Source organism: Oryctolagus cuniculus, chromosome 6 (genome assembly GCF_051225735.1).
Source record: "Oryctolagus cuniculus isolate XC-2025 breed Fujian yellow rabbit chromosome 6, ASM5122573v1, whole genome shotgun sequence".
Taxonomy (NCBI): Eukaryota; Metazoa; Chordata; class Mammalia; order Lagomorpha; family Leporidae; genus Oryctolagus; species Oryctolagus cuniculus.
Window position 1 is genome coordinate 202,433 of NC_142872.1, and position 15,631 is coordinate 218,063.

Genomic DNA, 15,631 nt, shown 5'->3' on the forward strand with positions numbered 1-15,631 from the left:
GTCAGGAGGCCCAGACACTTCCTCCGCTCTCAGTTGTGGCCCTGGGGTCCTGGCCAGATCTGATGGGGGCTGAGCTAGGGCTGCTGCTCAGCACCAGGCCCCACTGGGAGGCTCGCTGGTCAGAGTGACCAAGGTCTAGCTCCCCCTTACACTCCAGGAGCAGGGCCTGGGCTGCCCAGCAACTCAGAGAGAGACAAAAAGTTGTTTGTCTCAAGCAGGGGTGGAAAGAAAGGGCCAGAAGGTTGGGGCCGACTGGGATGCCTCTGACCCCTCCCATGCTCATTGCCTGTAGCTTCAGCTGGCTCCCTCCTGTCTTGGGGCCCCCGTTTCCCTGACTGGGTATCCTCCCACTGCCTGTCCACTCTGCCTTTCATGCACTGAGCTGTCACTCATTGACCTGTGCCAGGCCCCAGGGTCCACAGAGCAGGCATAGGAGCAGGCCTGGAACAGGAGCGTCCAGGTGCAGGTGTCTGGTTCTCCTCCCAGGAGGTGTCCTCAGAGAAGGTAGCCCAGGTGAGGGGCCATTGAGAGGGTCTTTTTAAAAAAACTGTATTTATTTATCTATTTGAAGATTGGAGTTGGTGGCGGGAGAGATCTTCCATCTGCTGGTTCACTCCTCAAATGGTTGCAATGGTAGGCACTGGGCGAGGCTGAAGCCAGGAGCCAGGAGTTCCTTCTGGGTCTCCCATGTGGGTATAGGAGCCCAAGGACGTGGGCCATCTTCCACTGATTTCCCAGACACATTAGCAGAGAGCTAGATTGGAAGCAGAGCAGCTGGGACTGAGACGGAGCCCCTGCTCAGAGAAGGGAGCCCTGGCCACAGGGATCCTGGTCTCCCGGTGTCTCTGGCTGAAGCTGAGTGCCGCAGGCCCCACTGTGAAGCATTGGGGGCGAGGGGCTGCCAGTGCAGTGGGCAATTCTGTATTTCCTTGGCACTGGAGCATGGGGTGAGGGCCAGGAGAGGGAAATGTGAGGGGGCCTCTAGGGGCTCCAGGCTATATTGGTGTGTGGGGCTCCTCCTGCAGCCTCCCGGGCAGTGGGGAGCTCCCTCCTCCTGGGGCAGCCTGTGGCTCTGGGGAAAATCACTCCTGGTGTAGTCTTCCCAGCTCCCAACAGTACCTGCACCTGGTAGATCCAAGGCCATCTGTCCCCGAGGCTGAGCAGCCCCAGGCTTAGCTGTTCTGGGAGACATAGGCCCCCTGTCTGGTTCAGCCAGACTCACAGATACCTAGAGAAGGAAGGGAAGAAGGAACAAATGAAGCGATGGACAAGGCCGGCGCCGCGGCTCACTAGGCTAATCCTTCGCCTTGTGGCGCCGGCACACTAGGTCCTGGTCGGGGCGCCGGATTCTGTCCCGGTTGCCCCTCTTCCAGGCCAGCCCTCTGCTGTGGCCAGGGAGTGCAGTGGAGGATGGGCCAAGTACTTGGGCCCTGCACCCCATGGGAGACCAGGATAAGTACCTGGCTCCTGCCTTAGGATCAGCGCGGTGCGCCGGCCGCAGCGCACCAGCCGTGGCGGCCTTTGGAGGGTGAACCAACGGCAAAGGAAGACCTCTCTCTCTGTGTCTCTCTCACTGTCCACTCTGCCTGTCAAAAAAATAAAAATAAAAAAAAGAAGCGATGGACAAGCAAATTAACGAGTGAGTGAAGAAACTGAGCAAGCAGATTAGTGCTTGGTCACTCATTCCTTCTGCAACACCTCCTGAGCACCCAGAGTCAGTGCTCTTTCTTGAGGAGGGGCCCTGGAGACAAGACCTCCAGCCCAGGACCCCAGGCGTGCTCCTGGGTCTGCTCCCTCACCTGTTGACTCTGAGGTGACCACCACTGGGTGTCCCACACCATAAGCCTCAGTTTCTCCACTGGAGTTCTGCAAGGCCCCAAAGGGGTGTACACAGAGCACAAGTGCACAAAACACACACATGTAAGGGCACCATAGGTGGACACATGCACACAGCACACATGCATGGACACACAGAACACACACATGTACACACATCCACAGGCACAAATATCACATCCTCTCTGGGTCACCTGCACTCTTAGCATGCAGTAACATACAACCTTGGGCCTGCCACACTCACTCACCCATAAGAACTTAAAAATTCTTCAGGCAGCTCCCAGGGGAAGGACCCAGCACAGGAGAGGTGCCCTGTGCTTCACAACCAATGCAGTTGTGTTGGAGACGTCTGGGAGACCTGCCCCAGGTAGACCGTACTGTGCATGCCCTAGGGCCAAGCCCTCACAGGAGGGGGCACAGGGGACCCTTCCCACCCCTCCACAAACCATATGCTCTGAAGAAGGCCAGGCCTGATCCTGCTGTGGAGTCCTGTGGCCACCGTTTCCAACGCCTGGATGACCAGTGTCCCAGGTGTGGTCTCCCCAATCCCAGTGCCTAGTCTGACCCCCCCGCCCCATGCCTTCAGCCCAGCCTGGTGCCTCCACCTGCAAACACCAAGCTCATTCCTTAAACCAAAGAGTATTGGGCTACACTGGGATAGGAGAGGGATCTGGGGAGGGAGGGGATCCAAGGAGCCAGGGAGCAACAGAGGAGGGGAGGGCAGAGTGTAATGCTGGATGTCAGTGACTGGGTCCCAGGTGGCCTGGCCCCCTGCACTGCTAACGTAGGAGACCATGAGGCCCCTCCTGGCCCAGAGACTGGGTGCGTGCCCTGTGAGAGTGGCAGACCCTCACCTGGACCACCCCAGGGGCAGCAGGGCTCAAAGTCCCCTCTTCAGGGCCCCCCATCCATCTCCTTGGTTTCCCCTAGCCAAGCATCAAGTGCAGCTGACACTGGGCTGTGTCTGTCCCTCTGTCCCCTCTCCTGTGTACCTCCCTTGTTTCCCTCTGGGCTGCCTGACCACGTGTGGGGTTCAGGGCAGCATTCAGCAGCTCCCATAATGCTCTGTTTTTTCACTCTCTTCATCCACGGCCAACCCCTGGGCCACACCTCCATCCTGCCCCTTCCCATGCCCTCTCAATGACCTTGATTCTTGGGACAGCAGCTGCCTGATCCCCACAGAGGGGCAACAAGACCTGCACTACAACTCCCAGGTGAGAAGAGCCCAAATTCTCAGGTCTTTCCTCTTCCTGCTGATTATAGAAGGGGGTCCGAGCAGCCTGCCACCTGCATGTACCTAGGGTTAGGGTTAGGGTCTGGATATCCGCTGTCCCACAGGGCCCCGTCCCCTTGCCTCCATGGTGCCCCCTCAGCGACATGTGTCCCCTGCATTTCCTGGCCAACAGCAACCCTCTCCAGAGGTGGACGTAGTGGAAGGAGCGTCAGGCGGGGACTCCCCTCTGCTCCCGGCACAGCCACGGAGTGCTGGCCCTGTGCCTGCTCCTCCTGTCTATCATAATCAGGCTGCAGGAACCTGTGCGGCTGTGTGGGGCCAGCAGACCCTGGTCTTCCCTCCTTCTGGCCCCAGGGTGTGGCTGGGGTGGCCGCCAAGGGCCTTTGCCCCAATGGTTTCCCCCGGGGGCTACTTGTGGGACTCTCGGTCACTGCAAGGCCTCTGCTGGCAGAGTCCCAATTGAAGGAGGCCCTGGTCCAGCCTTCCCATCCCTCTTGGCCAGCACCCAGGTCCCTGCACCAGCAGAGCCAGATTTCATCCCCGGAATCTGGCAGCACTCAGTATTTACATCAAATGCCCCACCCTGTCCTCTGAACCAAGGCTGCTGGGCCTCCCTCCTGCCCTCTGCTGGCTGCCCCTGTGCTGCACCCAGGGCCTGACCACTTCCTCTCTCCTCCACGCCCCAACTCCAGCTGGAAAGACACTAGGCTCTCTTCCGTCAGCACACCCTCACCCGTGGCCTTGTCTTCGAGACTTCTCAGGCACCAGTGCAAAAGTTCCTGCCCACAGCGGCCCCAGAGGTGCCTGCAGGGGGAGAAGGTTTGTTTGGGCCCTGCTGATAGGATTTGGACCTGCAAATGAGAAGGCCACAGGGTCCTGGGGTCTTGGTGGGTGTGGCCATAGGACACTGGCCATAAGGACGCTGCCACGGGGCTGCCATACGGGGGCAGACGAGTGGGCAGGTTGGTCCCAGGAAGATGTCAGGAAAAAGGAAGGAGGCCGGGTGGGGTGAGATGGTGGGGACCAACCTGGGGACAGAAACTCAAGAGAGAGGCCTAGGGGGCCAGCCCATGGGGGCACAGCTCCTGACTCTGACTGTCGTGCTCTCTCTGGGGCAGCGGCTGGGGTAGGCTCTAGGAGCAGGGGGTAACAACCGGGGGAGTGGGCTGGGCTAGAGGCAAGAAGAGGCCGGGACAGAGCGCGTGTGCCCTGTGGTGGTGGGGTGGGGGCCTTCATGCTGGCTCAGGAAGGGAGAAGGGCAGAGGCTGCCTGGGCAGGCACAGGCCTGGGATGGGGTGACAGGGGTGGGGCAGTGTCGCAGCCTGGCTCACCCAGCCTGAGAAGCCACCGCAGCTCCCCCACCCCCCAGGACTACAGAGAGGCCAGGCAGAGACAGCATGCAGCCAGCCGGGGCCCAGGGCGGACCGGAGGCCGCGCTCGATGGCTTCTCCTGCCTGCAGGGAACACCCAGGACAAGCTGCTTGCACAGGAGCAAGACTTACTAGTCGCAGGGTCTTGGAGGTTTGCTCTTTAAGATCGGAGCCCCCTGCTCCGGCGCCTGCTGAGCCTGGGGGATGGCAGAGGAGTACAGGAAGGGTCACGTGTTTGCTGGGAAGCAGAGGAATGCCCTGGCCAGTGTCGTCTGTGTGGCTGTCCTGGCAAGGCCACCAGGCTTCCATCCCAACAACCTCATGTAAGGCAGTCACCTCTCACCTCCGGAAGCCATGAACCCAGTGCCCACAGACACAGAATCTCATGCTGCCTCTGCGGAAGCCTGAGTAATATCCAAGCCCTGGTGCAGAGACCCCACCCTCCCTCTACCTCCCACGCCTTGGGACAGTGGGGAGAGGGCTGAGATCTGAGCTCAGGGAATCTAGGGGGCCCCACCCACCTTCCCTGATCCCCACCCCATCTGTACACACACTGTCGGCTCCTCTGCGCCCAGGGCCCCTGTGCTGTCAGTGGATTAGCCAGGACCAGGGCAGGTGGCACAGGGAGGGGCTGATCCCCAGGGGGCACAGCTCTGTGGGCACCACAGGAGGGCAGCCCCCTTCATGGGTGCTAGGTAGGGGAGTGAGCCACAAGCTGATGGCCCTGGGGTCTGGAGGGACACAACCCAGGTCCCGCACAGGCCCTGGCCTCCGTGTCTGTGGGGTGGCTCCTGTCTGCGGGCCTGGGGAGGGGCAGGGCACCGCCAGGTGCAGCTGGCCATGGCGGCCTCGGCAGTGCTGGTGCCCATGGCAGTGTGCCTTGCATGGTTCAAGGGCAAGCTCCAGCTGTTCCAGAGCCTTCTGCCTGAGCAGAATGGGCCCTGGATGCCCTGACCTCTGGGCTTGCAAGTCAGACCCTGCTGTCCCTGCCTAAGAATCGGGCACCTGACACTTCCTGTCTGGGGCAGATCCTCTGAACCCCCTCACCCTGTCCTTCCATCTCTAGGGTGCAGGCAGGGACATGACAGGACACACAGCTCTGCAACAGCTCACTGTCTCTGCGACAGCTCACCCAGCTCTGTGACAGCTCACCCGGCTCTGTGACAGCTCAGCCTGCTCTGTGACAGCTCACCCAGCCCTGTGACAGCTCACCCAGCCCTGTGACAGCTCAGCCAGCTCTGTGACAGCTCACCCGGCTCTGTGACAGCTCAGCCTGCTCTGTGACAGCTCACCTGGCTCTATGACAGCTCAGCCTGCTCTGTGACAGCTCAGCCTGCTCTGTGACAGCTCACCTGGCTCTATGACAGCTCAGCCTGCTCTATAACAGCTCACCCGTCTCTGTGACAGCTCAGCCTGCTCTGTGACAGCTCACCCAGCCCTGTGACATCTCACCCAGCCCTGTGACAGCTCACCCGGCTCTATGACAGCTCACCCAACCCTGTGACAGCTCACCAAGCCCTGTGACAGCTCACCCAGCTCTGCGACATCTCACCCAGCCCTGTGACATCTCACCCAGCTCTGTGACAGCTCAGCCTGCTCTGTGACAGCTCAGCCTGCTCTGTGACAGCTCACCCAGCCCTGTGACAGCTCACCCAGCCCTGTGACAGCTCAGCCTGCTCTGTGACAGCTCACCCAGCCCTGTGACAGCTCACCCAGCCCTGTGACATCTCACCCAGCCCTGTGACAGCTCAGCCTGCTCTGTGACAGCTCACCCAGCCCTGTGACAGCTCACCCAGCCCTGTGACAGCTCAGCCTGCTCTGTGACAGCTCACCCAGCTCTGTGACAGCTCAGCCTGCTCTGTGACAGCTCACCCAGCTCTGTGACAGCTCACCCAGCTCTGCGACAGCTCACCCGTCTCTGTGACAGCTCACCCGGCTCTGTGACAGCTCAGCCTGCTCTGTGACAGCTCACCCAGCCCTGTGACAGCTCAGCCTGCTCTGTGACAGCTCACCCAGCTCTGTGACAGCTCACCCAGCTCTGCGACAGCTCACCCGTCTCTGTGACAGCTCAGCCTGCTCTGTGACAGCTCACCCAGCCCTGTGACAGCTCAGCCTGCTCTGTGACAGCTCACCTGGCTCTGTGACAGCTCACCCAGCTCTGCGACAGCTCACCCGTCTCTGTGACAGCTCAGCCTGCTCTGTGACAGGTCTCCCGGCTCTGTGACAGCTCACCCAGCTCTGTGACAGCTCAGCCTGCTCTGTGACAGCTCACCCGTCTCTGTGACAGCTCAGCCCACTCTGTGACGTGTCTGCTAGCTCTGTGACAGCTCAGCCTGCTCTGTGACAGGTCTCCCGGCTCTGTGACAGCTCACCCAGCTCTGTGACAGCTCAGCCTGCTCTGTGACAGCTCACCTGGCTCTGTGACAGCTCACCCAGCTCTGCGACAGCTCACCCGTCTCTGTGACAGCTCAGCCTGCTCTGTGACAGGTCTCCCGGCTCTGTGACAGCTCACCCAGCTCTGTGACAGCTCAGCCTGCTCTGTGACAGCTCACCCGTCTCTGTGACAGCTCAGCCCACTCTGTGACGTGTCTGCTAGCTCTGTGACAGCTCAGCCCACTCTGTGACAGCTCACCTGGCTCTGTGACAGCTCAGCCTGCTCTGTGACAGCTCACCTGGCTCTGTGACAGCTCACCCAGCTCTGCGACAGCTCACCCATCTCTGTGACAGCTCAGCCTGCTCTGTGACATCTCACCCAGCCCTGTGACATCTCACCCAGCTCTGTGACAGCTCAGCCTGCTCTGTGACAGCTCACCCAGCCCTGTGACATCTCACCCAGCCCTGTGACATCTCACCCGTCTCTGTGACAGCTCAGCCTGCTCTGTGACATCTCACCCAGCCCTGTGACAGCTCAGCCTGCTCTGTGACAGCTCACCCAGCCCTGTGACAGCTCACCCAGCTCTGCGACAGCTCACCCAGCTCTGTGACAGTTCAGCCTGCTCTGTGACAGCTCACCCAGCTCTGTGACAGCTCAGCCTGCTCTGTGACAGCTCACCCGGCTCTGTGACAGCTCAGCCTGCTCTGTGACAGCTCACCTGGCTCTGTGACAGCTCACCCAGCTCTGCGACAGCTCACCCGTCTCTGTGACAGCTCAGCCTGCTCTGTGACAGGTCTCCCGGCTCTGTGACAGCTCACCCAGCTCTGTGACAGCTCAGCCTGCTCTGTGACAGCTCACCCAGCTCTGTGACAGCTCAGCCTGCTCTGTGACAGCTCACCCGGCTCTGTGACAGCTCAGCCCACTCTGTTACGTGTCTGCTAGCTCTGTGACAGGTCAGCCACCCCAAGGCTTGAGGCAGCTGCATATCACACTTGTGTAGCCAAGGTCAGCTGAGATTGGCCAGGGGTGTGGCCGGAGGCCTTGGACAATGAGTGTGGGGCCCTGCAGGTATCATCGGGACTCGTGTGTGAGGGCTTTGCAGGCAGCAACCTGGAGGACACAGACTCGCCCTAGTCACAGGGTCAGTCCCACATGGCCTGAAGGCCTTGGGGACAGTGCCCAGAGTGGCCCTTACTCGACACAGCCAGGCTGGGAATGGTGGGGCCAGGGCTGACAACCCCATTTAACCCAGCCCCTGGCAGGGACTGCAAATGCCTGTGCCCCTCACCTGTTGCAGGGGGCAGCCAGCCTACCCCAGAATTCTGTGCTCATGACCAAGGACCCGGACCCTGGGGTCTCTGGACCTTGTGGGCAGGGTCCTCCTCGGCTCTGGGCACACCTGAGTGCCTCCAGGCTCTGCTCTGGCCGGCCGAGGATCCCTTCTGGGAGCTCAGCTCATCTCCCCAGATCAGAGTCCCCTCCCCCTCCTTCTGTCCCTCCCCTCTGAAGACCCAAGCGGCTGCGGCCTCCCCTCCCCAAACCCCTCTGCAGAAGGAGAGGGCACGCCCTGAGCGCCACGTGTGCGGCGGCGGCGCGGCCACAAGGGGTCGCCGCAGAGCGCCCGGCCCCACCGCTGCACCGACGTCACAGCCCGCCTCTGGGGCGCGAGCAGTACCCGGGCGCGGGGCCTTCTCAGTCCCGGTGCCGCCTGGGCCTCGACTCCGTGGGCTGTTGGGCGTGGAGAACGCTCCGGGTGCAGTGACCACTTGCTGGGCGGCCTTTCTCAGAGCCCTGGCCCTTCCCCTCCCTGAGGTCTGACCCCAGACTCCCTCGGTGGACCCCAGCCCAAATCTGAGTCAGGGGACCTTGCTGTGCACAGACTGAGCCTGCTAACCGCGTCCAGGCACCAGGTTGCCCATCCAGGGCCTTGTCCCTTTCCCGGGGAGGGCGTCCTTAAGCCGGCAGGGTGGGCAGGGACAAGGAACCCACATCCGGGAAAGGCCAAGGTGGACAGTGGCAGTGATGGACAGAGCAGACCCTGAGCTGGTGGGGCAGGGGCTTCACCACTTGCCACAGGGGTTCCTGAGGCTCAGCTCCTGGAGGGCTGGCCAGCAGGAGGATGGGACTTGCCAGGTCTTGCAATGGAAGATTCCAGGCCCTGCTGCAGGTATCAGGATGCCAGGCCCCCGATGTCCTCACGTCATGGTCACTGCATTCAGCTCTGGGGGTCCTGAAAAGAATCCCCCAAAATCTGGCATCATTTTCACTCCTCTTCCCCATCTCTCTCCTCCAAGCTGTCCAGCTCACCCTGTGCCACACCAGCTTCCACGCCCCACACCTGGCCTATCCCAGCTGGGCCCAGAGAAACTGGGGTCTCCCAGCCCTCACCTGGGAGGGGTGCACCCTACTGTGACCTGGAGGCTGTCAGGGCAGAGCTGCAGGACGCCACAGGCATGCCAGCCGAGGTAGGTGTTTACCACGCTTCTCTTTTTGAAAGTCAGAGAGGTCTTGTATCCACTAGTTCACTCCCCAAGTGGCTGCAACAGCCAGGGCTGGGCCAAGCTGAAGCAGGAGCCAGGAGCTTCATCCAGGTCTCCCACGTGTGTGCAGGGGCCCAAGCACTTGGGCCATCCTCTGCTGCTTTCCCAGGTGCACTAGCACCTGGAGCTGCATGGGAAGTGAAGCAGCCGGGACATGGACCACAGTGCTGGCCCTGGGTCTCACTTTAAGTTCTGCACAGACGGTATCTGACGTGTGGCTGGTGCACCCCCAGTGGCCCAGCCAGCAGTGCATGCGACATGGAGGCACTGCTCACTGCTTCTGGGGGGTGTTTCTGCATCCACAAAAGGACCTCTGCCTTTGGTGAGGAGAGGGGTTTCCCAGGCCCTGCCTTCGGCGGCTGCATCAGGGTGGTACTCACACCTCAAACACTTGCTGCCCCAACAGTCCATGTGCCCTGCCTCCTGGCTGTCTTCTGCCATGGCTGGCCGGCAGCTCCGTGGCCACACCTGCATTTGGCAGGGTCTGAAGCTGCCCCTACTGGGGTCTCATGGGTTCTCTTGCTAACAGCAGCCCTTCCTCACCTTCCACTGACTCACCCCTGCCCGTCCATGCGCACCTTTACAACACCTGCAGGAGATCCGCTGGCTTCTGGACCCTTGCCTCAATAGCCCCTCCTGGTCAGAGCCTGTCCCATCCATCCGCACCAGACAGCTGTGCTCAAAGGTGGAAAGCCCTTCCCTCATTCTCCTTGTTAGGACGTCGCCCCTGCAGGCACCTTCTCCTCACCTCTGCTGCAGGACCCCCATTGCTAGGTCCTCCAGGCGATGAAGGCAGGGTGCCGTGGCAGAGTCTGGCCAAGGGTCATTCACAGCCTGTGTGGACGTGCACAGCAGGACCCTTGGCCACTGCCACACTCCACAGTAGCCTTGGTGGACCTGGTTGCTGTCCACATGGCTGGGTATCACCTCACTCACATGGCAGATGGCAGGTGACCTTGGCGTCCCCACTGTCACTGTCACTGCAAGGGATCCTCTGGGGTCACACCATGGCTGACTTAATCAAAGCCGGTAGGTGCCAGGACCATCGTGTAGACAAAGTGTGTTCAGAGTGCGGTTTTACTTCTAACAGTGACGCCCTTGTTCCAGCTGTGCCTGGAGTATTTGTGGAATGAGTGAAGAGAAAAACGTTTTTTTTTTTTTTTTAAGAAAACGCTGCTGTCCATTCCCTGCCCACTTCCCAGTCAGTTCCTCTCCCAAGGGCCTGGTCTTCCAACCCCCCACACATCCTCAAAGTTTCTCTGGCCACAGACCGGCTGCTGGCCTCCTGAGGCCACATACAGCACACTCAGCCCTTCTGTGTCAAACTCACTGAGTCCACTGGTCACCTGGCCTATCAGTGCCTCTCTGGCTGCTGCAACGACTTTCACAGAAAAAAAAAGGCAGGAGAGGGGCAAAAACAAGAAGGTGGTAAGAGGGAGGTTGGGATTTGCTGACCTGAGACGTCTCAGAGCTGGGCATCCAGCCTGGAGGTAAAGACGTCCACACCCGAGTCCGAGCACCGGGTGCGAGTCCTGCCTCTGCCCCCAGATCAGCTTCCTTCCTTGAGGCAGTTGACAGCTCAAGTGCTTGGGCCCCGGCCACCCACATGGGAAAGCCAGGTGGAGCTCCTGGCTTCTCCTGGCTGTCGTGGGCATTTGAGGAGGGAACCAGCAGATGGGACCATGTGTCTCTCACTGTCTCTCAAATAAATACATTACAAAATAAATACATTACAAACTGTTTGTAAAAATCTATAGCACACGATATTAATGTCTCAACAACACTGCTTTTTTTTTTTTTTTTTTGACAGGCAGAGTAGACAGTGAGAGAGAGACAGAGAGAAAGGTCTTCCTTTACCGTTGGTTCACCCTCCAATGGCCACTGCGGCCGGCGCACCGTGCTGATCCAAAGCGAGGAGCCAGGTGCTTCTCCTGGTCTCCCATGCGGGTGCAGGACCCAGGGACTTGGGCCATCCTCCACTGCACTCCCCGGCCACAGCAGAGAGCTGAACAGGAAGAGGAGCAACTGGGACAGAGTTCGGCGCCCCGACCGGGACTAGAACCCGGTGTGCCGGCACCGCAGGTGGAGGATTAGCCTATTGAGCCATTGTACCGGTGACAACACTGCTTTCTTAATACCCACCTGCTGTCCACTCCAGAGGCAAGGGCATTGACCACCTACTGCCCACTCCAGGGACAAAGGCTTTGCCTACCCCGCTGTCCACTCTAGGTGCCTCCTACCCTCTGCTCCAAGGGCGAGAGTGCTGCCCACCCTGCTGTCCACTCCAGGGGTGAGAGTGCTGCCCACCCACTGTTCACTTCAGGAGCGAGGGCAATGCCCACTCAGTGCCCACTCCAGGGACAAAGGCTCTGCCCACTCTCCTGTCCACTCCAGGGGTGAGGGCAATGCCCACTCAGTGCCCACTCCAGGGGCAAAGGCTCTGCTCACCCTGCTGTCCACTCCAGGGTGTCACAGCACAGCTGTGGTGCAGGTTCTGTGTCCCAAGGCCACAGTCCCCCAGTTTGAATTCACACAGGCTTGCCCCGCCTCCTCAGCCTCTATTCCGAGGTCTTTATTTTTATCTCAGCTTTGTTTTCCACAAGAATCCAGGCATCCAGGCCTCACTGCTGTCTGTTGTCTCTTTCTGCAGCCCGGTATCCCCTACCTCCACCCCCATGGGGCTGGGCAGGCCTGGCTGTCACCCACGTGCCCTTCCTCACACTGTAGGCTGGAGCTCTCGGCCTCATGCTGTGATGCTCAAGGCTGTGACCTTTTGTGGGATTCCCCTGCCTCACACATCTGAGGAAAATGAAATCCTGATGTCAGTCACCTGCACTGGACCCTGTAGCACTGTCCACAGCAGCAAGGTGGAGCTGACCTAGGTGTCCACCAGCGATGAGGGCACTGGGAGTACCACCCAGCCATGAGAAGGACGGGACCTTGTGGGCCAGACACAGCTGGACAAGGGCTGAGAGTGGGGAGGTGGTGATCGAGGCTAGGACGGGGTGGGGAGCAAGGGACATGGCCTCACAACCGGATAGGGGAAGCTCCAGGGCCCCGCTGCCCACTCAAGGGGCCGGTGCAGAGCATGACCATGCATTGCGAGTTTCCAAGGAGCTGGAAAAAAGGGCCTGGGATGCTTTCACCAGGAAGAAACTGCCGGTGCTCAGCCTCAGGCATCCGCACAGGAACTTCACAGGGTGCCCCACCGACATGCACAATTTCTGTGTCTAAACAAAAATATGTCCACACTTTCCCAAGTCTTTATTCCAGTTTTTGTTGCAGTGAGTCAGGCTGCATGTGCATGGCCGGGCGGGAGATGACTCCATCTCTCCGAGGAGCTTAGAAGCTCTGGCTGCACAGCGGTCCGGCAGCAGCAACAGCACCTGGGCACAAGCCTGCAGCAGCCCCAGCTCAAACACGGATGTCCCTCTGTCCTGAGTCACACAGGCACAAGAATGGGTGTCGCTGTGCAAGCTCAGCCTTTTGCTTCTGCTGCCCTGGCCCGTGCAGCTCCTGTCTGTGTCCCGGCTCCAGCCCAGCCTCCGCCTGCACAGAGCTTTGCCTGCTGTCCCAGGAGCCCTCTCTCCAGAGGAGCTGACCATGACGTCCAGTCGGCCGTCACAGTGGCTGGAAAGTGGCCAGGGAGAAGTTGATCTCTTTTTCTCCAAGATTTCTTGGGCTACTTATTCCAATTTTCACTCAATAACCATTTTTTTTTCATCCTGAATTGGACATTGTTTGCCTTCTTAATTCCTTCCTCATAGATGGCATTCTTTCGCAGATCTTCTAATGATGCTAAGGACACTTTACCTAACACTGTGCTCTGAGCCAAGTCTGTTCTTCCAACGTCGCCCAGGGTGTCCTGTGAACACGTAAGTCAAAACACACCTTGCTGCTGCCTAAAACCTGACACCTGGGAAGCAAGGGTGGAGGGAGGAAGATCAAGGGGGCAGCATGGACAAGCAGATGCAGTGCCCAAACCTCAAGTCCAAAACCCAAAATGCTGCACAGTCTGAACCTTGTAAGCCCGACATCACCCACCAAAGATGCTCAGCTGGCAAAGTCTTTGCAAATAGTCCAGAGTCTCAAAGCTCTGAAACCTGACGCACTCCCAGGCATGTCTCAGCAGGGATCCTCAGCAGGCACAACACATCATATTTTACGAGTTCACGTGGTTTTTGACAATACTGCAAGAAACGTGGAGTTTTCTCTATTGAACAACAATGTCAGGGCAGATGAAACCGCAATCAGAACCTTGAGCTGTCACCTAGGCGGGTGCCACATCTGGAGACCAGGCTGCCCCTGGGCACACCCTGGATCGAACCCTGGATCCAGGGAGGACCATCCCAAGGTGGAGGGAATTTCGTGGGGTGTCCCTGGGAGATGCAGTTGAGCCCTCACGGCCGGCCTGCTGCTAGAAAGTGGGAGTGGGGCCTGCTTGGCGAGTGACACTCACCCTCGGGTAAGATCCACTGAGTGCTCCCTCCCCTGTCCCCCGTCCCGGCTCTGTCCCCCCCCCCCCAGTCTGCTCTGGCAGCCGCACAGCCGCTCATAACCACAGCAGGAGCCAGCTACACCCCCAACCCCCACCGTTTCCATGGACGTGGGCCCAACACAAACACGTGCATGACTCCCCCTGCCAGCCAGGACCCCCCACCTCCAGCCTGGCCTGGGAGCAGGTTGGGTGGGCGGATGAGGTCATTGCCACAGTACTCCCCCCACCCCGCCCTGCAAGGGGGCAGTGTTTGTTTGGCCTTGTTTCCCTGGCAACCCGCTAGTCCCTCCTCTATTCCGGGGCGGGGGCTGTGCCCATGGTTGGGGTGGGTGGGGGTTCAAGTAGAGCTGCCCCCCCCCACTGCCCTATGCCTGGCTTGGCCAGGACAGGAGTCTCCAGACCAGAATCTGGGGCCACCAGGAAGGGGACCGGGGCCATCAGCCCCACCTCCAAAGCTGATGAGGAAAGCAAGGCCCTGGCGCTAGCAGGTGGGGAGGCAGGACCATGCAGCCTCCATGGTGTGTGGAACCCCAGGGGCCACCCCTAGGGAGCTGAGCCTGCACAGAGGTGGGCAGGGGCCTGGCTGGGGAGGGGGTGGGGCAGGTGCAGTGGCAGGAGGCAGGGAGGCCCAGCTGCACTGGATGTGCTGAGAACACAGACGCCAGGGGTGGGAGAAGTTGGTCACAGGGTGCAGCAGGGCAGTGCCCCAGCGAGGACAACAGTGGCGACCCCCTGCCCCGTGCCTGCACAGGCCCCCCTCAGGTGCAAGGCCACAGAAATATGCATGCACGGGGGTGTGCACATCAGTCTCTGCAGCAGCTTGGTGGGGGCAGGGAGGGAGGGACCCTGACCTCTGGCCTTTCCCCTCTTGGCCCTGAGCAGATGCTGGGTGCCTCCTGGGATGGGGCTCTGGAAGGCAGCCAGGACACCCTCCTGGTTCCTGGTGGTCCCAGAACCCCATGACACAGGGGCTGGGAACATCACACTTTGCACCTCCCCCCACACCCCCACACTGCTCTGTCCCTTCAGTCAGCCTGGAAGGCTACATAGCGAGGCCCCTGTGGAGACATTACCTAAGCCGCCTCCTGACCTAATCCCCTCGCCATCACAGCAGAGAGGGGAGGGCCAGTGGAGCTGCCACCTGTGTGGTATGCCGGGCCCACCTCTGAGCCCTCAGGGCCAGCTCTCGACTGGCAGGTGTCGCCAGGACAGACACCCTGGCCTCCAGAGTTTCCCCAGGGTCTCTCGCTGCCCCTGGCAGGTCTCCAAAATGTGTCGACCCACTCGGTGCCTGGGCTTGGAAAGCTGGGCAGGCCTCCTTTCCCCTGCCTCAGACTCAGGTCCATTGGCTCAGACCTCACTCACCACATAAGGCCCTGCGGCTGGCCTGGACAGGGGTGAGCTGCAGCTTGGCATAGCCCCCCATGCACCCAACACAGACCTGGGTGGGCAGACATACATGTACCCAACAGTCCCAGGTGTGCACGCAGGCCTGCACACACACACATACACATACATGCATGTGGACACATACACTCATGCACCCAACAGACCCAAGTGGACAGACACACACAAGCATGCATATAGACATACACACACACATATGCACCCAACAGACCCAGGTGGGAAGACACACAGGCATGCATGTGGACATACATACACACATGCACCCAACAGACCCAAGTGGGCACACAGGCCTGCACATACATATGCATGCATGTGGACACACGCAACAGACCCATGTGGGCAGATGTACATAGGCCTTCACGTGGCCACACA

The 15,631-nt window shown here is 60.1% G+C and overlaps 1 protein-coding gene across 1 annotated transcript in view; it reads right to left on the bottom strand.

Annotated features, from left to right (window-relative positions):
• Nucleotides 1–533: 533 nt before the first annotated feature.
• The window catches only part of WNT9A (Wnt family member 9A), a 41,662-nt gene continuing 26,564 nt past the window's right edge, over nt 534–15,631 (bottom strand). Inside the window, exons 5-6 of the mRNA XM_089334666.1 lie at nt 1,120–1,228; nt 534–754 (exon numbers count right to left, since the gene is read on the bottom strand). Of these exons, the coding sequence (XP_089190792.1) occupies nt 744–754; nt 1,120–1,228 (120 nt within the window). The 3' untranslated portion in view covers nt 534–743. The remainder of the gene's footprint in view (nt 755–1,119; nt 1,229–15,631) is intronic.